Below are 23,899 nucleotides of genomic sequence, written 5' to 3'. Positions count from 1 at the left end.
ATAGTGTATTGGGGATGCAGAAGGGAATCTATGAAAAATAGTTTTCAACACACATTTAACAAATATATCCGTTAAACTCGTTCAATATTGAATGACTTTTCTCAACATATTCAGATTACTTTGTGGATAAACTGTATGGATCGTCTACATAATGACCTCGATGTTGCAGGGCGACACGTTCTAATCACTGACTTCAGTTCAGTGCAAGTAGATGAGTGATAGACTACATATTAGTGCATAATATTATATTATGCATATATTATATTACAACAAGGCTGGTCTTTAGCAATATGTATTGTCATCATAGAACCTACAGTTGGTAAATTTGTCGACCGTTTCATCTTGTCTAGTCATTATATGTAGCTTGGGTTTCGGATCATTTTAGTCTCGGTTATAGACGTAGTTAATATTCTACAATGCACAAATTATTCTACGTGTGTACATAAAGTTAAATATATGCCGTCATTACTTTTAGCTTTATGATTTAAATATGTCCGCTAATATAACATTAACTTTTCAAAATATGGCCATGACCGCCTTCAAACCACTATCCTCATGTCATGAAACTACCCCATCTGTAATGCCACTGATAGGTTTTTAATACGCTTACCATGGTGTCCGATGTTCATTATTCATAATAATATGTATTGTAGATTCACTTGATAGAGATATTTTTTATTTTTAATGAACACTTTTCAATCAGAATGATTTTCAAGTCTTTCTGACGTCAATATTTTATTCACTCGTAAAGATTCACGGAGACATATCTGAGAAATATTGTTTTCACTTAGGGGTCACCTATTATCTTAGTTTTTGCCCACCCCTTAATATTTGCATCTCAAAACAGACCACATTATTGATCATTATTACTATAACACTTGCCAAAGTTTTTGAAAAATTTATCCAGCATTCACCCTTATTTACTAATTCCTAATCAATTCATATTATCTTACATATTACGTAATCTCTGCGATATAAGGTTCATTTTGTGCATTTTTCAACTTCTAATAATTTAACATCTTCACTTTCCTAGTCATTGAAACCTTATGGTTTTTGAATTTATTGTGTATCAATATACACAAAGACTTATCGAAATTGAAACTAAAGTGCCTTCACTTATTTACCAATTTTGAAATTCGTTGTCTAGGCACTTGACATGAGACGATTGGTTGTAAAACTTGATAACTCCTAATGCTTGTAAACGTAATTAAATATCCTTTGTTGACCTAGAACGTCTATGTATGTACTCCTATATTGTGTAATATCATATCTTGATTATATTTGGAATTATGTAGAGATGAAATTCAGGACGAATACTTCTTTTTCGATTCGAGTCTGAAAAGTAACAACGCGATAATCATACCAACAGCTCTATTCAGTACTATATGCTCAATACACTATAGAGTTTCTTACGTACTTACGCCTGTTACCCCTCGTGGAGGAGCATAGGCCGCCCACCAGCATTCTCCATCCAACCCTGTCCTAGAAAATCCTTTCAAGTTCATTTTAGTTATTATTCGTCCTTTTCATATCTGTTTCCATTTCTTGGCGTAATGTATTATTTGGCCTTCCTCTTTTCCGCTTCCCTTCAGGATTCCAAGTTAGGGCTTGCCTCGTGATACAGTTCGGCGATTTCCTTAATGTATGTCCGATCCACTTCCAACATCTTTTCCCAATTTCCTCTTCAGCTACAAGCTGGTTTGTTCTCTTCCACAGTAGTCTGTTGCTGATAGTATCTGACCAGTGAATGTTGAGTATTTTGCGTAGACAATTGTCTATAAATACTTGTACCTCCTTGACAATGGTTGTAGTAGTTCTCCACGTTTCAGCTCCGTACAATGAGACTGTCTTGACGTTCGTATTGAAGATGCTCACTTTGAAATTAGTTGACAGTTGTTTGGAGTTCCATATGTTCTTCAATTTTAGAAATGCTGTCATTGTTTTGCCAATCCTCGCCTTCACATCTGTATCAGATCCTCGTTGTTCATCAATGATGCTTCCCAGGTACATGAATGTTTCCACATCTTCCAGAGTTTATCCATCAAGTGTGATTGGATTGGCGTTCTCCGTGTTGTATTTGAAATATAGAGTTTCAGACGTACAATATTTCAACTATTTCCGTTTGTTATTCATAGACTTCGCAAAATATATGTATATACATGGTTAAAATAAGTAAAATGCAGTATATTTGTTATGAGAACTGATTAATCTTTACAACCTTTTCTTTGCGTAGTTTATGTGCTGTATTGCAGAGCTCTTAAACTCTTCGTTGTGTGTATAGATTTTAATGTACCAGTGTCTCGTTTTAAGAGAAGATATACAGCGGAAAAGATATGAATGGAGTGGGTAGTTCGTGTCTGATAGGATGTCACTTGCAGTTCTTTACAAGGTTTCAAATATCTATTGACAACCATATTCATAACAACATCAGAAGATTCACCATGTACTCCACAATCAGCCTACATGGCACCATTGTCTTTTCTCAAAAATCTAGGAAAGAGTAGTGAGGAACGGTATAGGTTATTAGATAATACACAGTCATTTTACAAATCGTAAAAGTATCGAGTAATCCCATAATCATTTAGCCTTTTATGATAAGTTAGGTTAAAAACTTATGTCAATATTAACGAAGTACGGAAAGGCCAATAGATATCTGAAATAAAACCTATACTAAGTAAAATGACATGCTACAGTTTTTTCGTCTAGTACAAATAATGAGTGATTCTAGTAGGATATGTAGATCCTTTTCATTACTTGGTCTGAAGTTAACAGTTTGACATTTAGAAAGATTAAATATAACACTTCAAAATAGACCGTATTTCAGGATTGGCTGAGAGCTCATTGATTTTTAAGGAATTGGAAGAAGAAGAAACTCGCATACATAAACTAAGATTGTTTGCATTTTTAATAAAATGTTTTTTCTAGAAAATGAGAGGTTGTCCAAGGATAACGAAATTAAAGCTCCTTGAGATATCCCAACCTTAGTTAATAATGCTATGGAACACTTTTCTTCACACAGATTCCACTGTTCTCTTCCAGAAAAATAAAGACACCTTTTAGTTATCCTGCTCTCTGTTTCGGGTATCGAACGTGATTATCACCTTTTTTTAAACTGAGCACTATATTATGATGCACAACAACCGCTGAATCCAAGGAACTCCTTTCATATTCAAGTAAATTTAGTCACCAAGTCCCAAATAGCACAAAATTTATATTCCAAATTTCAATTTCATTCCTTATCGAATGTTGTAAACCATATTCACTTTTGAAAAAAACTAGCTTAAAAACTTCAGCGTCTGACTCCAGATAATTGATTTGATCCTCATTTTCTAATTCGATCCACCATACGAATGTACAACTGACGAGCGTTGAATTATTGTATGTATTCTCTTTTATACTTGTAGATTTCTACTTTTGAATTCATTTACTCTGTTTTTTTTATCCATTTTGGCTAAATTTGTACTACATAAATAAATTCAGTATTTTATTAATAAACTTCGATTCCTCTATTCTTCCGTGTTTATTAGATCAATAGTTTCACATTAGTCCTGAAAGATACTTCTAAACTTATGAAACTGGAACTTTTACAGTATTCAAGAAATTCGAGTTTCTATTATATCTAAGTTCAAATAGTTACCCTAAATTTATCTTAGTTTGTAAAGCTGAATAGTCCTTTTTCTGAATTGATTAAAATTAACCATGTTTCAGTCAAATTCTTTCTACTTACTTTAAATTTTAGAGGATCGTCACTATATTTAAAAACAGATGCAGCTGTCTAGTTACAGATTTTTCCGTCTGTTCCATAGATTACGTAACCCTTGCAAATTTAATGAGATTTCTTGTGTTTATTTAAATCATCACAATTATTGTCAACAATCTAAATCCTTCCAACCGCATTTTGATTTAGATTTATTTAATGATGGAAAGTTCATTGATAATCTACGTGAAAATTTAACAGCTCGTAAAAGCAACTTAAATCTTGATCATATGGTAAGATTTTCGTTACAATATTGTCTTATGTATACATTAACCATATACTTATATTCATGTATATACAATTTTTAAGCTAAAAGAATAACAGAATTCAAAATATATTTAATTGTTCTAATATCATGTACAGTTCAGATATCATATGCACTAAAATTAAGTGTTGAAATACACTTATAAATAATATTGTAATGAAGGAATCGTTGTGTTGGGGATGTTAAATCCCCAGAACTTACTTAGTAAATGACTTATTTTTGTAAATTTATTTTGAAAATTTGAATTTCCTTTTTTTTCGCACCAAAAGCTCTCCTTTCACCTTTGAGTCGTATTTCCCACTTGGAAATATCTTAAACGCTATTGGTCCGTTGTATCTTTTTAGTGTTCTATTTTATAATGCTTCCCAAGGACAACTTTGTACTGTATAAATACGTTTAGTTTCTTCCTATTGTGATTGCTTGTACTTCGGCTGCTTACGGAATATATTTTCCCGTACTTCGTCATGGACTTCTCACTCTAGTTAGCGGGGCCTAGGACAACGGATTAGATTAGCCTATCGCGTCACTGTGTCATTGACCTTCGTTCGTTTATCGAGAAAATCGTAATTAGCATCAAGCATATCACGTTGGTTATTGAATGAGTCTTAATTAATTATCACTCAAAACTAATGTGATCAAGAAGACAACTGTGTAAGTATCTACCTCTTAGCATCTAAATGAATATATATTGGTCAAAACAGGATGGCTGAATAAGTTAGTACATTAAATAGATATAGAAAATTATTGGTTGTTTTTTAGACTTTCATCTTATCCTTGTTATAAATGTTAAATCATACTATCTGGGTTGAATATTATGTACCTAAATAGTTGGCATTATAAGCAATGATGTATGGTAGCTAACAGTAGGATTCAGGACGCGCGTTTCGTCCTACTTGTTACTCGTCATATGGATATACCTGCATTCCAAAGTTGATGTTTTGGAGTGAAAATCAACTCTGGGATGAAGGTATATCCAAATGACTAGTCCCAAATAGGACGAAACGCACATCTTGAATTCCACCGCTAGCCATCATCATTTCAGTTTGTAATGCTTGTGACTGAAGGCAATATCGAGGCAATCCGCACAGAATACATATATGTCAATAAGAGAGTGGTCAATTGCAGTCCTAAATATCAATGGGAAGATTCAAGCAGTCTATACAAAATGAATATGAATAGTTGGTAGTTTTATGTTTCTAACTATTGTTTGATCAGTCAGTTTAGTAAATCAATTGTCATTTTGGCCATCCTAGTTATTCAAGGTCATGAGTAGTCATTGGTATTAAAGATTAAAGAGGAAGAATGTATTTGTAAAATCCCGGCGAATGAATTTATAGTAAATCCAACATTTCGCCTGGCAATCTGGTCCAAGCTTTTTCAAGGAAGTATAATCAAGCATCAAAATTATCGAATATAAATAGGTGCATGGTTCTCTGGCTCACTGTATACTGAATAGGTCATCCAATCAACGTTAACAATGTTTAAAGTTAGGTATTTGCACTAGTGTGTAAGAGACATGTGGTGTGAAACGAAAAGTGTTAAGATAACAGAATGTGTGTATACGTAAGTGGTGTGAGAAGCAATTTCGGTGAATTTTAAGAAAATATATTTTCTATGTATGATATGAATCAAAAATGTCACAGCATGCATAAAATTAAAATCAACAAGATTATAAATGAATTCACAAAGGAAGAATGTATTTGTAACTGAATGTTTGTGTTATCTTAATGTTCCAGTTAATTGTTTAACATATTCAGATAAGACAACTGGTTAGAACCGTTGAATGTAATTGCTGTTATTCAGATAATAAGAAATAGATAAAATGGACTAAGGAACTCAGGTTTACTTATTAATTAGTAGTTGCCGTGGAACAGCTAATTGTATTCCATCTCTCTTATTAATACTGTTTGGATTTGCCCATACGTGTCGGGCTTTGGCTGTTAGTCTGTTTTTGTAAGAATTAAAACCTTTTTGAAGGATTCTTGTGCCATTGAAATCAATTTTATGACCCGATTCTATGGCGTGTAACGCTATCGCTGATTCGTTCTCGAGTTTTCTTACATCATCTGAGGTTTTAGGAATGTTCTTCAAACATAGTTTGTGTTCCTTCACCCTCACATTCAGTTGTCTTGATGTTTCACCTACACATGTGGCATTAAAGTCACTACATTTGATTTCAGAAACACAGTCCTGTTGTTCCTCCTTGTATATTTGATCTTTGATTCTTACTTGCTTTGATCTTTCAGTATTGTTTGTTCGAAAGAATACTCTTATATTTTGAAGAGTTAGGATCCTTCTTATCTCTTCTGAAATGCCTTTACTATATGGGATCACCACTGTGTTAACCCATTCTTTTTGCTTAACTCTTTTTTTAATAATATCATTTTGTTCTTCGTTCTTAATTATTCTTTTATAAAATCCCTCGGATAATTACTTATCATTAGAGTGTATGTAATTAAATTAATTTCCATTTCTATATCATTTGGTTCAGTGACAAGTTTTTAAACTTTGGTGATCAAATTTTTGGCCACTGTGAAACTATTCCATCATATTTAAACAAAAGTTCTTATATTGATAGTGAACGCCGATAAATAACTAGTTAGGCTAAGATACTGAATGTCTTTTCATCCACAGACCTCTATGGGCAACTATTTTTATTCGATAGACGTTTTATTAGACCTGAAAAATTTAGATCATTTTTGTGTTAAATATACTCTAATTGTAGGCAGTATCTATTTACTTTAATCTAAGCTTAAGGAATCTGTCAATCATAAACGTATCATGAAATTTTTAACCGAAGTAAACCCATTTCTTTTTGTCAATGTAAATTCATAAATAGATCGTTCGGATTAGAGAATTGTTGCATCTCATTTAACAAGCGATATTTATGTTCATGTTACCTAATAAACTAGTTATTTGCTTAAATCACCTTTTTGTTATTTAAGTTGCTTTACTAGATTTGCTTTCCTTGTGAGTATGATGTAATGCAGTAGTTTAGTTAAGAGTTCAAAACTTCAATGAACAAAACGAGTGTGATTATTTGATAAACGTATTATCAGATTCAGATTAAATAGTTCACAAGTAACAATCCTAAAATTTGATTTCAAACAACACTAAGTCAAATCCTAAAATATTCATCACGTTACATATGTTCTTTGTTTGAAAACCTTAAAAGCGCCTAATTCATTTTAAAAACTTTTTGGCCATCGTCTTCTAACATACTAGAATAAAAGGTAAAAACAGATTGTAAACTTGTTAATAAAATATGTATATTTATAATAAATTGTCTTGTATGAAAACGTGTTTTTTACACTTTATTTGTTTTAATGTTCACTCCATTTTCTTTTCAGCTGGATCTTTATAGAAATTACACTAAAACAAAACATACGGAAACACATGATGAACTAATGTCATTAGTATGTCAATTACCAAATTTTACTCATCCGCTTACTGTAAGTGCTATTAAATGTTCCGGGTGTAATATCACTATAAATGACGGTTACTATTTTATCTTTGTCGATAACTTATTATCTTTTTTGTTCATTATAGCCGATTGGTGATTCGTCCAAAGCACGTCATATATATATTCATGGATCTAAACGTGAAGGTGGGTTAATGTATATCTAAACTTTATTTGTTTAATTCAGAGGTTAAGTTATTATGGGGATAGTTCTACAATGATGAACTAATATCCTTAGGGACACTTTTGTAAACGAGGAAATGTTTCAAAACTGTTTCGTTGTCGTTTTTCACTGCATAGCAATATATACCTTTCATAGTCCTTCACAGGAGTAAAATTACGACGTTCAGGTTTTAAGAGAAGCACGTTATTCTTATACCACTGGTTGTTATTAGAAAACGTCAATTCATTTGCTCTGATGAGATTGTTCATCTACTCATATATATAATATCTATATACAAGAAATACACGTTCTTTTTTTAAATCTTCTAGACAATATTCATTTCACATTGGTAATTTAATGATATAACTATGAATCTTTTGCTTCATTGTAATATTTACAATTAGAGAGGTGGAAGCTTTTGGATGTAATCAATATAACCTCAGGTTCACATCAACCTGTAATCAATCATCATAATACCGACTCTTCCATAACGATCAATTCTGAAGGTTATCTCCGTGTAAAATATACAACTTTAGGCGCTGGGCATAAGACTTATTATTTTAGTGGACCATTAGCACAATTAGAATCTGCACTTATCGCATATACTATGGATCGTTTGAGAGGAACTGGTTTTGAATTTGTCTCTGTACCCGATATTCTACCTGAACCTGTTATCAGAGCTTGTGGTTTCCCAACTCAAGGAATTCGTTCTCAAGTAATACATTTCGTGCATTGTTTGTTTGTCTTCTGTTCTTATAAATATTTAGTTAAATATCTATTAGTACTTTTGACAAGTTTCAAATTAACATGATCCCCGAAATTCTGATTAGCATTTCAATTAATTGTTATAATCGTACATTAATTTTACTTTTCGTTGTTATTACAATTATTTTATTTATTATTTATTTATACACATAAATATTGGTACAAGGAATCACCAGATACATATGCGCCGCACAAATCAAATGAGATTTGTGTGAGGGCTGTGATACTGCTGAGGTGCCCAAACTGAAGCAGGTGGTTTTCTTAAGGGGACCACACCCGGAGCCTTCGACCTAAAGGTCTGGCCCACAAGGCAGTGGAGCATCGTGAGGCGATGCATTCCCATGGTAGCCGGTGACCAACAATTGGTTCATACGCCATTCGTTCCCTCAGGATACTGGAGCCCATGTGCACCATTGGTTTGGAATCAGGGTTTTCCAACTCCCCTAGGTGGACTATCCGTGTCCACCAACCCGGTTAAAGCGCCGGACATTCACTTTTCGTCCTCTCAATTTCGTGAACAACAGTAATGCCACGAGAAGGCAGTGAGTAGGACTTCCCTGTCAGAGGCTATATTACGCATGGCCATGTGAGAGTACTTCGTGAGGAAGAGCGGACTCTCCTCACTCTCGGCCATACCAGGGCATTTGGGGACAATCTAATTCTTATAGATGATCTTATCACTATCCAGTTAGGAGTGTTATTTGAATGTTGACGAACTTACTGTAAACATCGTGTAGTTATTCTTAGTCTTTCATATAAACTGTGATGTGTTTCATTTTATCTGCTCTGTAGTTTAGACATAATCATCAAACTTTCTGATTATTTGATGAAAAAATATATACTCAAGTAAAGTTAGTGGTTGACTAGCCATATTTGATGCCACTAGCCTCTGTTATCTATAAAAATATAGCTCTCCATGTTAACCACACCGAATACGAAATTATAATATGTATATATAGTACTTTGTCTGTGAAATTACACAGTTCTGTATATCACTAATTACTAGGTCATAATAGTTTTCAATATTTTGAATATGTTAATTATATAAATCACCATAGAACAAATATGGTGAATGACCATTTGATTGTTTGTCCTTCACACATAATAACTCTCACACTTAAGTAGTAAAAATTGTTTTAGAAAAGGCCTATCTGCAACTAATCTTTAGGATACGCTGCTAAAAATAACGTTAATTATCATCTAAAATAGTTGCCCTCTAGTTGAGTTGTTTCACCAGGACTTTGTGCTGTTTCTACAATTATGTATTTTATTAATGAAATTTAATCTCCATATCACTTTATTTTCGTCCACTAGCCTACTACTTGTCATTTCTTTTTACTACAGATTTATAAAATAACCCCACCTGTGTCTAAATTAACTTATTGTCTCTCTGGGACATCTGAAATGGCATTAGCTGGATTTTGTGCTGGTCGGTCTTTCAACTGTACTTCATCTAAGAATGATGAACCAGATGAATCAAATCAATCTTCCGCTCTTGGTTTATGTGCTGTGAGTCGATGTTTTCGTAAAGAAGCTCCTAATCAAGAGCCAACGCTTTATCGAGTACATCAGTTTACCAAAGTATGTAGATTAGCTTAAATTAATTCTTCTTCAGAAGTTTTTAAATCACAGGTAGTATCAATTAATTTCAAATTTCATTTGTAAGTGTATACTGTCACCAGGGTAATTTCTTATCAACTAAACTTTTTGTATGCTATTTAGATATTAATATCATTGAAGAACTGCTTACATTTCACAGTATAGAAGATGAATACTTTGTTGTATGTAAGACCTGATAACTACGTATCTCGTCATTGTAATGTCAATCCACGATCTCTTAAATATTAGAAAGTATATTGAATCACTGTTCACGAAGAAGAAAGTGATCCTCACACTCAGGGAGTTGCTGTGATGCTGTCCAAAGAAGCACGAAATGCACTTAATGAATGGGAATCTCATAGATCCAGGATTATCAAAGCATCCTTCAAAACAAAGAAAGATGGAATCGCAATGAATGCTCTCCAATGTTATGCACCCACCAATGATGGCAATGACGACGATAAACATCAGTTTTACAAGAGGCTGCAATCGATCATAGCTAAGTGCTCATGAAAGGACCTGACCATTCTAAGGGGAGACTTAAACGTAAAAGTCGGAAAGGACAACACAGGATATGAATATATCACGGAACAACGTGCGCTGACTAGTAGAAAGGAATGACAATGGTGAGAGATTTGAAAATTGATGTACATTCAGCATTGTTATAGGTGGCACAATACTCTCACACAAAGCTACATGGGTATCACCGGATCACACTACAGTGAACCAGATAGATCATATTTGTATCAGTAAAATATTCAGAAGGTGAATGGAAACTGTGTGAACCAGGAGAGGAGCTGACATAGAAATATAGTAGACCAGAGAGACTGGTTAAGGATGAAGAAGGGAAGATAATCCCCAAAATTCAAGAACAGAAGAACAGATGGGTAGAATAATTTGAGGAACTCTTAAATAGGCCAGTTCTATTGAATCTACCGGATATTGAAGCAGCACACAAAGACTTTCCTATCGATGTCACATCACCAACGATCGAAGAAATCAGAATGGCCATCAGGCTGGTCAAGATTTGAAAAGTAGAAGGACTAGACGACGTAATAGCTGAAGCTCTGAGGTTTGACAGAAGTAACTATCAAGTTGCTCCACGTTCTGTTCAGGGAGATTTGGGATGAAGAACAAGCGCCGCTGACAGACTGGAAAGAGGGATACTGGAAGATGTGGAGACATTCACGTACCTGGGAAGCATCATTGATGAACAACGAGGATCTGATACAGATGTGAAGGCGAGGATTGGCAAAGCAAGGACAGCATTTCTACAATTGAAGAACATATGGAACTCCAAACAACTGTCAACTAATTTCAAAGTGAGCATCTTCAATACGAACGTCAAAACAGTCCTACTGTAAGTAGCTTAAACGTGGAGAACTACTGCTATAGTGAACAAGAATAGCAGTGTGGACAAACAAATGTATCTGAATACAGAATTACAGAATTTCTTAGTAAAATCTGAGGACCATACATTAAATACTTCATTTGCAAAATATCCATCCGTTGTCTCGGACGTTGTTGTTCCCTTGTTTCGGTGCCAATCATTCTCTGGTCATTTTTCTCAACCTTCTCCAGGCATTCCACTTTCCATTGGTGATACATACTACTTATATCTGTCGACATATCACACTACAACCATCATCAAAAAAGTAAAAGTGTTTGTAAACAGTTTTCTACGCAAGATACTCAATGTCTGTTGGCCAGAAACCATCAGCAACAGCCTACTGTGGGAGATAGCAAACGAGGTTTTAGCTGTGGAGGAAATTAATAAAAGATATTGGAAGTGGATAGGACATACATCACGGAAATCACCAAACTGCAACATAAGGCAAGCGCTAACTTGGAATCCTGAAGAAAAACGGAAAAGAGGAAGGTCAAATAACACATTACGTTAGGTATTGGAAGCAGACATGAAAAGGATGAATAGCAACTGGAAGCAACTTGGAAGGATCGCCCATGACACAGTTGGATGGATAATGCTTGTGAACGACCTATGCTCCTCCACGAGGGGTGACAGGTTTAAGTAAGTAATATTTAGTCATCAAGGACTTATTAATTTCATTACTGAAACTAAGTGTTTTTGTTGTTGAAGAAAATAGTTTCCTGCTTAATGCTCAGAGGGTTTTTTTCTGACCAGGCTATTTTACAGAGTATTTCATTCTCCTGCGGATTTCAAATTCAACATGTCTAAAGTCTATCGAAACTTCAAATAGCCGAACGCTCAATAATTACCATCATAACTATTATCTCAAAAAAGTAAATAGAAATGTTGAACTATGCATAAAAATATACGTAGTTTCTGTTACGCAACACCGGTAGACCGACAGAAATTAACGCTTAGTACAACTGTTTGACAGTTGTCATATCATTTCGATTAGTGCAACTTCAGCCACCTCATCTATTCTTATTATTTGTCACCAGCTTTTTAAATATGATTATAACTGTATCATTTTACTACAGGCCTCCTTCGCTGGTGACTGAAGTACTTCTTTAGGTGCTAATCACACCCTGATTTTGACGTACGCGTTCGCCCAAATAACCCCAAAAACTAAATCACAGACGAATATATTGCTCGTATCGACAATGCATAATCCTGTCAACGACCATTACTATTGTCACTATGTTAACAATTCGTTGAGGTTTTTCTAAACTAGCGAATGGTGGAAGACTTCATTCTAGCTTACTGGAATTATGGGGACATTTATAAGCAACTGAAAAGTAGACCTTAGTAATATTTCCTCAGGTATATGAATATTATTACTAATTGAACAATGATAATTTACAGATGCTGCGTTGGACTGCATTATATATATATGAACTTGTTTTAAATGATAATCGATTGTACTAGACAAACCGTTTAGAAAACAAATCAAAAAATTACTTTCAGAACCCTTATAAACATTGTAAAATTACAATTCAAAGTGATTCAATTCTTCTTCTCATTCATAGGTAGAAATGTTTGCTATTACTACCCCCTCATTACCTGTCAGTGACGCAATGTTCAATCAAATTATCAAATTGCAAATATGCCTGTTCGCTGATTTAGGTTTGCATTTTAGGTAAATCACTTCTTATGATCGGTAAATTTTGAAAAAAATTATCACTTACTAATAATTGCAATCTACACTTTGTTCTCGTAAATATCCTTGGTTTAAAATTTTCTGACACTATCATTACGAGACTTAGTAGTTTGAATTAAATGTTATAACTTGTGGCCTTGTGCCCTGTCAATATATAACTTAATGATACCGTCAATTAGAGAACAGTGAATTATCGAATGATTTATGTAGCGCATATCTATTTAGTGCCTCCTTGTACCAATGTTTATGTGCTCAAATAAATAAATAAAGCAATCTAGAGTCTTTATCGGTCCTTCTCCCTGCCTGTTGGGTTCAGAACACCAATAACAGCCTCTGCGTTATGAATTATGTATTTCAAACATACTGGGTTTATATACAAACCGAACAGACCCCATCGTACCATAAAATAAAAGTAACATTTGTACAAGATCGAATCAAAAGTGGCTGTGAATGTGGAAGACTGTAATTAATAGTCAGGGCATAACTCAACAACGATAAGTCGTATAATAATAGTTTATAGGTTAAAGTAAAGTTTGCAATACGAGGAGTATAGATATACATAATCTAGCTACTAAATAGTTATACATTAAGAATATATGTTCAATATTTGTCCATAAATATTTCCCGAGAGTTACCATTCATAATTCTCGCCGGGATATAACATTAAGTTCTCAACCAACAGACCTAAGATTTCTTTAGTAATCTAAAGAATAATAGTTTAATAAATAATGAGCAGTTTGACTGCAGTAGAGCTTTCTTTATTCTGTCCTACTCCATCAAATATAACTCTTTGTACTAAGTTAAATAATGGTGAGACTGTACCACATTGACTAGTCAATCAGGTTTGTGATAGCACCTCTTTGATTTTTGTCCGAAATTCAAAATATGTTGGCGTATACCTTGTTTCTGAGTAAGAATTACTTGTATTTAGTTCTTAAGGTGATCAAGATTTGTAAACATACCTACTGTGCAGATGAGACATGGTGTGTAAGCTAAATGACAAGAAATACTTACTGATAGTACCGATTGTATCTAAAACGCTAATTACTCGTTAAAAGTCCTTCATGTAACTCATGGTATAATATAGGATGTTTTCGTGGCTAAAACATATTCTCTTATTTTAATTCATACCCTACTCCGACTCCTAATTTCTCAACCTTTTTTCGTTTTTTATAATAAATAATTTAATTTGTCATGATTCCTTAATCATGTTAGAACTGTGTATCCATTATAGTCCTGTTGTTATAAACTGTTTTTGAACTAAACAACTTTTTCTAATTGGTTTACGAACCGCCCAACGTCGTCATTATAGTAAATTTCTACTTAGAAAATAAAAGTAACTTATCTCTATATTCATCACTCAATTGAATGACATCATCCAAACGCCTAACTTCGACTATGTTTTTCACCATGTGGCTCTATGATCTTAACTCAGATGTTTTAAAAATACTGGTCATACAGTACTTTTATTTTTCTCAGATGTTATGTTGAGTTCCAATAAAATAAACTATATTCCAACTGCTTAACAAATTGCGGTTGAAAATAACGTTAAAGTATTTCGTTTTACATATCTAAACACTTCGGTTAAGAAACATCATTCTGGTAATATTTCTGGGTAAGTTCGTCGGATTATAAGTTTCGATCTGATATACACACAAAATATTTAAGTCAATATCCACTAGCTTTTTATCCGTAAAATATTTATTAATTTTGATGTATGTCTTTATGAATCCAGAGTTCTTGAAATGCCATCGGAAGAGCTGGGTGATTCAGCTTACAGAAAAGTTGATATTGAAGCATGGATGCCAGGAGATCAAATATACGGAGAGGTGAGTTAATAATCGTATGAAATTTATAGAACATGAAACAATTACTTCTCAGTGTTGTTAAACGCATGATATTCAGTCAGTGAACAGTAAATCGTATATTATAAAGGTGACAGAAATCCTCAGTTTCGAGTGAATTCAGTCGATTGATAATGGATGGTGCGATGACATAAACGGAAATAACCTGAAGAAATGTGATTTATCGGATTAGATAGATCTTCAATAATTAGAGTATTTCATATAAAAAAATGACATTAAATGAATAATTTGAGACAATGGGAAATATAAAACATTGGACGCAATAAAAGTGAATAAAGCACTTCAACACTAGTCTCAAGAACTAAATAAATTGATGAATATGATGGTAGGTTCATGATTGAGGCACATTGAGATGCGTGTACCATGTTATTTTATGACCTATTGTTCGGGTTAGATATTTAGATCAGTTAAGTTTACCAGGGATGGTGTAAGTGTACGGTATCTGCAGGTAGAGAAGTTTAATGAATGGTCTCAGTAATAATAAGGGTTAAACATTTAAAGTTCGCGTAATTTTACCAGTGGAACGGAATATACTTAAAGGTGTAAACACACTTCGGTCAACCTCAAAGGAGAAGTAACACCGATACAGTGAACAAAGAATAGGAGGGATTTTATTTCATTGGATATTTCGGCAAATTATTGTTGTAGAACCTCAAAATTTACTGGTAGACCAATTGATATAGAGGGTAGATTTAGAACGAGATCGGTTCACGAATGATAAAGAGTTACGAATACTACAACTAGGCATTTCTGCATATTGAATTGCATCATTGGAAATAGTTCAGGTCTCCACTTTGATGAATGGTCAAATCCAAGCTCATTGAATCTGGATTTATAGTTCAAAGTGCAATCAGTCCCAAGAATGCGAAGTGTGAATTGCCTCTGAATGGTGCCTCGCATCGCTGTAATTCCTGTGAAAAAAGTACACCTTGCCAATTTTTCGAACTATAGCACCTTAAACAAGCTGTCATGTATCGTTCCTTTACGTTTAAAATTGCTATGTATATTAAGCTGACCATGGTTGTAAGCCGGTATGAGTTCCGTAATTCTTTTTTCAGGATATATGTATTTATTTATTGACCGTAAAATCTGAGATACGTATATTGAACATACTATTGAGTGGCTTAATGAATAAAAATGTCGCACCTCTCTACCTTATTTTTAGTCTATCACTTATAACCAGGTTTATGCATGTTTATTCACACGACTTCATCTGTTATATTTTTTTTACAGATTTCTAGTTCATCAATCTGTCTCGATTATCAATCCAAACGTTTAAATATTCGATGGCAAACATCTAGTAACCAAAATGAATTTGCTTATACGGTAAGCATTTGTATTACATATATGATGTGTTTCGTTTGTTTTACTTATAATTAGTGTTCGATGAATTATGTAAAGTTAGTAATATTTCGTCTATAAACGTCTGAATAGTATCTAAAATTCTGTGAATCCGTATAACTTCAACCCACCTTATAAGTTTGTATGAATATGGTAGTGAATTGCAAGATTACCACGACGCGCTATGCTGACTAGTGTAGGGGATGGTTGGAAAAGAGTTAGGGGCGGCCAAACCAAAACGTGGCATCAGTGCTTGAAGTCACTAAATTCCAGTATGAGCCATGTTGGCAGATGCAGACTACCTGGTTGGGGCCCGCGTGACTATCGTAACCAATGGTTGGAGACTCTAGGTGACATGGCTCAGAATCGATCACAATGGCGTAGGTGTATACACTCTTTATCTTCCCTTAAAGTGTGAGATTAAAATTGCTTCATATCTGTCTTCCTTTCTATACTATATCCTTATATACAACCTATCTTTTATATATTACCACCACTAAATTAACTATTTCTATGAATCCGGTGTTCATCTTGTTGTGCTAACGAGGTATGGCAACTTGGACTGTTGCATATGTGTGCCTGGTTCTACGTTGTAGCTGACTGACTGACTGAATTGCATATTCATTTAATTTAAAGTCTTTAAAAACTATAATACGATAATCGTTATGGAATAAGTATGATTTTGTCACAAATCTTGTGGTGTTATCAAGTCGAATTTCACGCACCTAGTTAGAAATGATCAGTTGGCCCTAATGTTTGTCCATAAAATCATGTTGAATTCCGAAAATGTATGTATTATTAAATACCCAAACGTCATTAAAACAAAACACACATTTATTTACTATGTTGTATTAACAAAGTTTCGATTTATTTAATCTATTTTGAGTTGTTGTTTGGGACCTTTTTTCAATTTCTAAATATAAGTTAACTAATTGTCTAGGTACTTTGATATGAGACGCACTCTAAGTATAAGGTCTAATAATACAACCCGGTTGTCCAAACAGTAGTAGGTAGAGAGGGACTTCCTGCTTCGGTCTGGGCACCTGGGCAGTATCACAGCCCTCACACAAATCAAATGAGATTTGTGAGGCGCATATTTATCTGGTGCCCCACTGTACCAGTATTTATGTGTTTAAATAAATAAATAAGAGAAGGACTTGACGGCCAAAAGTCAAACACCTTAGCCACTGAGCCACCACCGCAACCCAATGTTTGAAAGCCGCGGTGAATATTTCAATGATCAAAGTTACGAACATACAGTTTTTAAACTTGCATCCTACTGAAAACTCACTTGCAGTATTAAATTCTTTAAATACAATCGTCTGTAAACATCAGAAGTGTTACGCTTGAAGTTAACTCAAGATTTCATCAATGCGCCCATCGTTTCAGTGGTAAGTTAATTCATTGATACAAAAAGTTATCTTTTAATAAAACATATTTTATAACGTCCTTGATTTTAACTGCCAATGTTTTTATTTGTTTTTTGATATTTACAGTTAAATGGAACTGCCTGTGCAATCCCACGTATAATGAAAGCCCTAATAGAAACCCATCAGACTCAAGTATGTGAATTCACTAGTTGTTAATTAATCACAACGACACTGTTAGTCACTAATAATATTGTGCACAATTTTTGTGTAGTATTAATTTATGTAACAACAACAAATATTGTTGGGTTAAATTTCATAAGACACTTTTTTTCGACCGAATCAAACAGAAACGATCAACATGCTTTAGTGCAATCATTTTTTTAACCAGTGAATCCCAATGTTCATAACTCATTCTACCTATTTCATTTTGGGCAGTTGGGTATCATTAACCTTCATACAAAAAGTCTTGGCCCCAAAGCAAATACATAAACCTTTACTTCGTAAATAAGTTATATCAACTTTATTTAAAATTTGGATTTTACCAAAACTTGTTCATCATATATTATTTGGTCCAGGACTGATCTGGATTAATATCTTTCATTCAAATTTACATTGTACTGAACTCATCAACTAAATAGGATCAACTGATTTCCCAATACTTTTTTTTATTAACAAATCTAATTTTATTTACACTAGAGAAATAAACAGTTTCATTTTTCTTATTTCTAGGATAAGCATATTATCATCCCAGATGTTTTAATACCTTATATGAAAATGAGAAATCTTTATCCAGCATTTCAACTTAAACGTGTTCTCAGTCAGAAACTATGAAAACATTTTTTTTAATGTGTAATAATAATTTTATTTACTAATTTCTGTACAAAGTTAATATTTTATGAATGTACATTATATAGTTTGTGTGAATGTTAGATTTGTTTTCCCAATAAAAAGACATCAAATTGACTTGGTGCTTAAGCCATATTTTCTTGGAAACTGTCTTCATCGATGTCTTCATCTTGAATTGTTGTTAATCGACCTTTACCCCTTGTTCGGCTAGCCTCAAATTCAGGCATTTTCTCTCCAAACGCTTCAAGCTCTTCATGAAGAGACATCATATTCTCTGCTAAATCATTCGACCATACTGAAATAGGCAATTTTTCTATTTCATCCAGTTCATCATACTTTTGAAAAACAACAATGAATGATAATGTCATTATGTTACAAAACAACAGTATTCATAATTAAAACCTATGATTATTTGTTAATATCATTTTAGTGCATCAATTATAAATAACGCTGGGCTTAACACAAGTATATATGCACCAAAGTCACTGTACATCATAACAGCAAAAGATACGAAGTTAATGAATGAAACTGACAGAATAAATGGACAAGAAATAGTACAGTGTTTAAAGCCTGAAGAAAGATAAAAAGTCTATGTATTTTCATTATAAATTCTCCCTCAGATCCTTAGGACAATTTAGAACCACTAGTATTTATAAAATACACTATGGCTTATTATTCAATACATGAATCTGTCTGTGTTTGGCAAGTTATATTCTAAAAACTTAGTTTTTAATTTAACATGTCTGTTTTTTGTTTAGATGTCAGTATAAGTACCAAATGGAAACTGAAGTTTTCCACAATGTTACATCATAACCTATAACTTAACATTTAGCTCATTTTAAATGGTCTTTGTAAATTAGTTCAATTTGAGGTTAACATTCATCACGAATCGATATCGGCTAGAGAATCCCTGGTCAGTCTGTGTTGAAAACTATCTTTAAATCGGAATAGTCCTAGTTATATTTTACGGTAGCACTTAATATCAGTTGTATTTAATATATGTTCATAACCATCACATACATAAGTACTTGTCATAAAACACGGAAGTGTATTTATACAATGAATATAGTAATATGGAAAATAAAATAAATTCATTACATTTTGCATAGCTTAAAACTTAACTTTTTTTTAAAAAACTGAAAATAAAGTGAGGACACTTACGCACCAATCTCCATAAGATGAGTACTTTTTAATTGTTCGGTTCCGAATAATCGATCTTTCGATTTTTTCTTCACTATCTAATGAAGCGCGCCATTCTGATAGCAGTTTCTTTAGTTTGTTGCTGATATCCACTTTCGTGCGTTCATCCACGCTAATCCATTTAGAGTCATATGTGTTTTTATCGATAGAACATGTAAGACACTTTTGTCCAGCTGTAAGCGCTTTTTCATAGTTCCCTAATAAAGCATGAACCTAAAAGCAAACAAGTATTGAGAAATAGGATTAAGTCAGAAACACTTATATTACTGATGCGATGTGAAATTTATATCAGTAATGATTTCACATGTAAAAATATCTCGTCTTTTTTGTGTTAATTATAATTTCGTTGTGATTAAAAGTCCGACGATGGCTTAATGATCGCAGCATATATGATGGGATTTTTCAGAAGACAAGACATCATACTCCTTATGCCGGATTCTAACCACTTGGTTTTCAATATAAAATACAGATGAATTTTCTTATGTACAAATAGCTAATACGACTGATCTAAAAAAAAGCCGGATATCCAGAACCAAAGGTGTTCATTTCATCAAACGATAGCAAGTAAAAGATGTGCAAGCAATATCTAGAATAATGACTTTACATGCTTGTGCAAGCAATATCTAGAATAATGACTTTACATGCTTTTTTAATATATATATATATATATATATATATATATATATATATATATATATATATGACAAACTAACTTTCGCTATCCGGAACCAAGCCTTTATATAGTTTGGTTCAAGACTGACTGCTCGCTCACAGCATTTGATGCATGCGGAAAGGTAATCGAATCGAGACTTCTTTGGATTAATAGTACTTGTTGTTCCAAATTTAAAAAGGCAGTGGGCTGCATTCGATAGGCAAATAGCCAATAACTGATGTGGGCTAGGTTTCGACAGCTGATAATCTGGCATCGTTGGGTCGGTATAGTTACGGTCAGTCACACTGGTGCTTCCCTCTAGGATTCTAATAGCTTTTTTGTAGCAATTGAATGCACGAACCAATAATCCAGTCTGAAATGTACAAAATGAATCGACATTGAAACACTGCCAGATAATCTACGAAAACACATCCGACCTTTTACCCAGGAATTTCACACGAGGCTTTGTCGTTTCAGCTTGATCTACAGTATTTTTCAACTGAAATTATTCTTCAAAAAGCTAGTGTAGTGAGATATGAATAATTCGAGTACTTTATAATAGAAAAAGGCAAAGCGTATTTTCAAAAAAACTACTATATAAAATCAGGATTAAACACGATGCTACACAACATTTATGAAGTACACGCAAGTTTGAAAAATATGCATGAAAAAATGTATCAGAACCTTTAGCAAATATAAATACAAGAAGTACAATGTGTTAGCAACAACACTTATGAGAACAGTTACAGCCTTCTTGTAGTCCCAGTGTTATTCTTACATCTTGAACTTAATGAGATGTGGTTATGAAACTGGCAATTCCAGAATGAATCCTAAATATTTACAAGAGCAAATTAACATGACCAAGTATTTCCAGCATAACTTAAGTACAATGCAAATCTATTCATTAGCAACAAATCTAAATTTACGGGGAATTTCGTATGAATTTGCAACAGAAACAAACGTTTAAAACCTGAATGGTATACTATTTTTGTTGTTTTAAACTGTCGTTGGTATCTTTCAATAAGACCGAAAACCTAAGGCCTAAAAAAGAAACTTGTATGCCTTACTGAAGGTGTAATAGTAATCAGATGTAGATGACAGTTCACTCTAACTCAAGTATCCTAATTAAGAGAACCCGGTTTTGAAACCAAGAATCACTGGGTAACATTTAATAAATGAGATATGGCAAATTGAACCAATGTACATACGTGCAGGTTCTACGTTGTGACTGACTGGGTAATATTTGAGAATGCGCGACAGGCGACTGCTTAATCTATATCATTAGTACTAGCCATTTGCACTTGAACACTTCTTCGCAGAACCCAAGACGGCTTTACTTGGTTTTAGTTATGAAGGGATTTTTATATATATCTGTGTTTGTGAATTAAAACCTAATTAATGTATGTTAGCTTACTGTCAAGTTAATTGACATTATATTAATTACAATTATAGCCATTTTTCATTGTTTCTCATGAAGTAAAGCGTCTGTAGCAAATATGACTGTGTTATCAAATCAAAAACCTTTGAAACAGCTCAAGATAGATAGTTAGATCCAAGATAGCTCTTAAAGTAAGCACAAGAACTGTGTGGATGTGCTTCAATATATATAAGACTTTAAGAAACAAAAAACCTTAACGGTCCAAAAATTCAACTAAACGGCGACTGGGTATAGTTTATTACTACAAACAAATAACCATATCACTAAATTCGCAAAATGAATCAGAAATTCGAACAATAAATGTAAATAAGATTCCTTCTGGGTACGTGAATAAAACAACAGGACTTTCAGAATCATACGGAAGGAAAAACTCCCTTTGATATTCTACAAACATAACACATCTTGGATAACAACGAATCACACCGTACAAACCAAATGATTGAAATAGGCAAATGACTCAGCTATCCTACAAATTTGGCAGAAAGAGGAATGCTTAGGAAAAGACTATGGATCATCAAACCAAGACACAGTATCAATCCATGAAGTCATTAGGCTGAGTCGTGTTGGCAAGTGGAGACTACCTGGGTTGGATCTTTGGGATAACCCCGACCAGTAATTGAAAACATTAGGCGATATGGCTCAGGATCGATCACTATGGCGAAAATGGATTCACGTCTTATGTTCCATTAATTATTGAGATTAAATATTATTTCATACTTTCTGTTCATCAAATTCATCCGTCTTCGAGACGTACTCTTCGAATTTAAGTCTCATTAAACATAGAATGGTGTATAGGACTGGTCTACGCCAACGCCTGAACTGACAACAGGAAGAAGTTGAGTGCAACGATCAATTTATTTTCTCAATAGTCTCATCACCCCTCATAGGTTGGTGTTTTTCAACTTACATCACATGTGACGTGGGTGGTTTATCTGTCTGCCAAATAAAAAAGAGTATACTGTGCATCGGTTAGTTCCGTACCACATTATGTCTGTAAAAGGTGGCCTTTAAAAATAGAGGATATTCGTAGATCACTAGTATTCAACCATAGGTGTCCTCGAATCGCTGCTGACATATTTTTTGGGATCAGCGAGTTATCGATTCTGAGGTTAAACACAGAGCACTAGTTAAGGATGGTAAATAAATTGTCAAGGTACTAAATCTTTATCGATTGAGGTGATTAGGATATATATTACGTATGTCCACTCACCAATTACCTTGACGAGCTGTGATGGCTGGTGTAGAAATAGGTCGGGAGCAAGCTAGAAGCGGCTAAACTAAGACATGGCATCAGTTTGTAAAGACGCTGACTGTTGGAATAATTCACAACTAGATAACCTATTTTTAGATATTAATATACATTATTAATCAAACTAGGGATTTACAGAATACTTAGAGGAGAGGAGGAACCATAGAGTCCGACATACACTAAAGAGAAACCATATAATAGCCGCGACCATTTTGGTTTATTGAGATAGTAGGTGGTTAATGATTGATAACAAATATCACTCTGCAATCATAGCACCTGAATCTTTCTATTAACTGAATATATCGAAAAGAAGATTAACCACTAGATTTCGAGGTTAGTTTACAGAATTCGAAAGTACTTACATTTAGAAGCTTATTACCACGACATTTCATCACATCAGCAACAATAAACTTTTCACTTTCAGACATTTGCCAAAACTCTGCAAGCTACGGACGTTTGAGTGAATTTTATTTTATCGACCTACCTTTTTGACATCTTGGAGATATATCTTAAACAATAGTTTGTGAAAACATGCATCACTGATTTTCAAAAATGTCCTCTCCAAATCTGTGAAGGCGTAGTCGGATGTAAGACTCACTTCACACTGTTCCCCGCAACCCATTTCTTGGACTATATTATCCACAACTTTTATAACTCCAAAATCCTCTGCATGCCCCACATCAAAAGTAATATTCTGGTTCTGAAGAATCACTTTGGTATCAACAACAAGTGAGACATCGACAACGACCCGATCATGTTCACATGGTTTTTCGGTTCCAGCACGTAGAATTACTTTGCTTTTTTCCTCTGGTAGCTAAATAAACAGATTAATCTTACAATAGA

General features: G+C 33.7%; 2 protein-coding genes across 2 annotated transcripts; one reads left to right on the top strand and one right to left on the bottom strand.

The window, feature by feature from the left end:
- Positions 1-3,765: 3,765 nt before the first annotated feature.
- Positions 3,766-18,593, top strand: Smp_057230 (seryl-tRNA synthetase; the record flags this gene model as incomplete). The annotated part of the gene is made up of 10 exons (XM_018794077.1): positions 3,766-3,990; positions 7,373-7,474; positions 7,572-7,629; positions 8,050-8,360; positions 9,755-9,991; positions 12,965-13,074; positions 14,831-14,924; positions 16,194-16,286; positions 17,798-17,863; positions 18,401-18,593. 10 exons carry the CDS (start codon positions 3,766-3,768, stop codon positions 18,500-18,502), a joined length of 1,398 nt encoding a protein of 465 aa, XP_018648525.1. The 3' UTR covers positions 18,503-18,593.
- On the bottom strand, positions 18,516-23,484 carry Smp_152850 (hypothetical protein; the record flags this gene model as incomplete). Its single annotated transcript, XM_018794075.1, has 4 exons — positions 18,516-18,852; positions 19,679-19,930; positions 20,431-20,742; positions 23,419-23,484. The coding sequence occupies 4 exons, from the start codon at positions 23,482-23,484 to the stop codon at positions 18,643-18,645; spliced, it is 840 nt and encodes a 279-aa protein (XP_018648524.1). The 3' UTR covers positions 18,516-18,642.
- Positions 23,485-23,899: the final 415 nt, after the last annotated feature.

Source organism: Schistosoma mansoni, chromosome 1, assembly GCF_000237925.1.
Source record: "Schistosoma mansoni strain Puerto Rico chromosome 1, complete genome".
NCBI lineage: Eukaryota > Metazoa > Platyhelminthes > Trematoda > Strigeidida > Schistosomatidae > Schistosoma > Schistosoma mansoni.
This window is presented reverse-complemented; position numbering and strand designations above follow the sequence as displayed.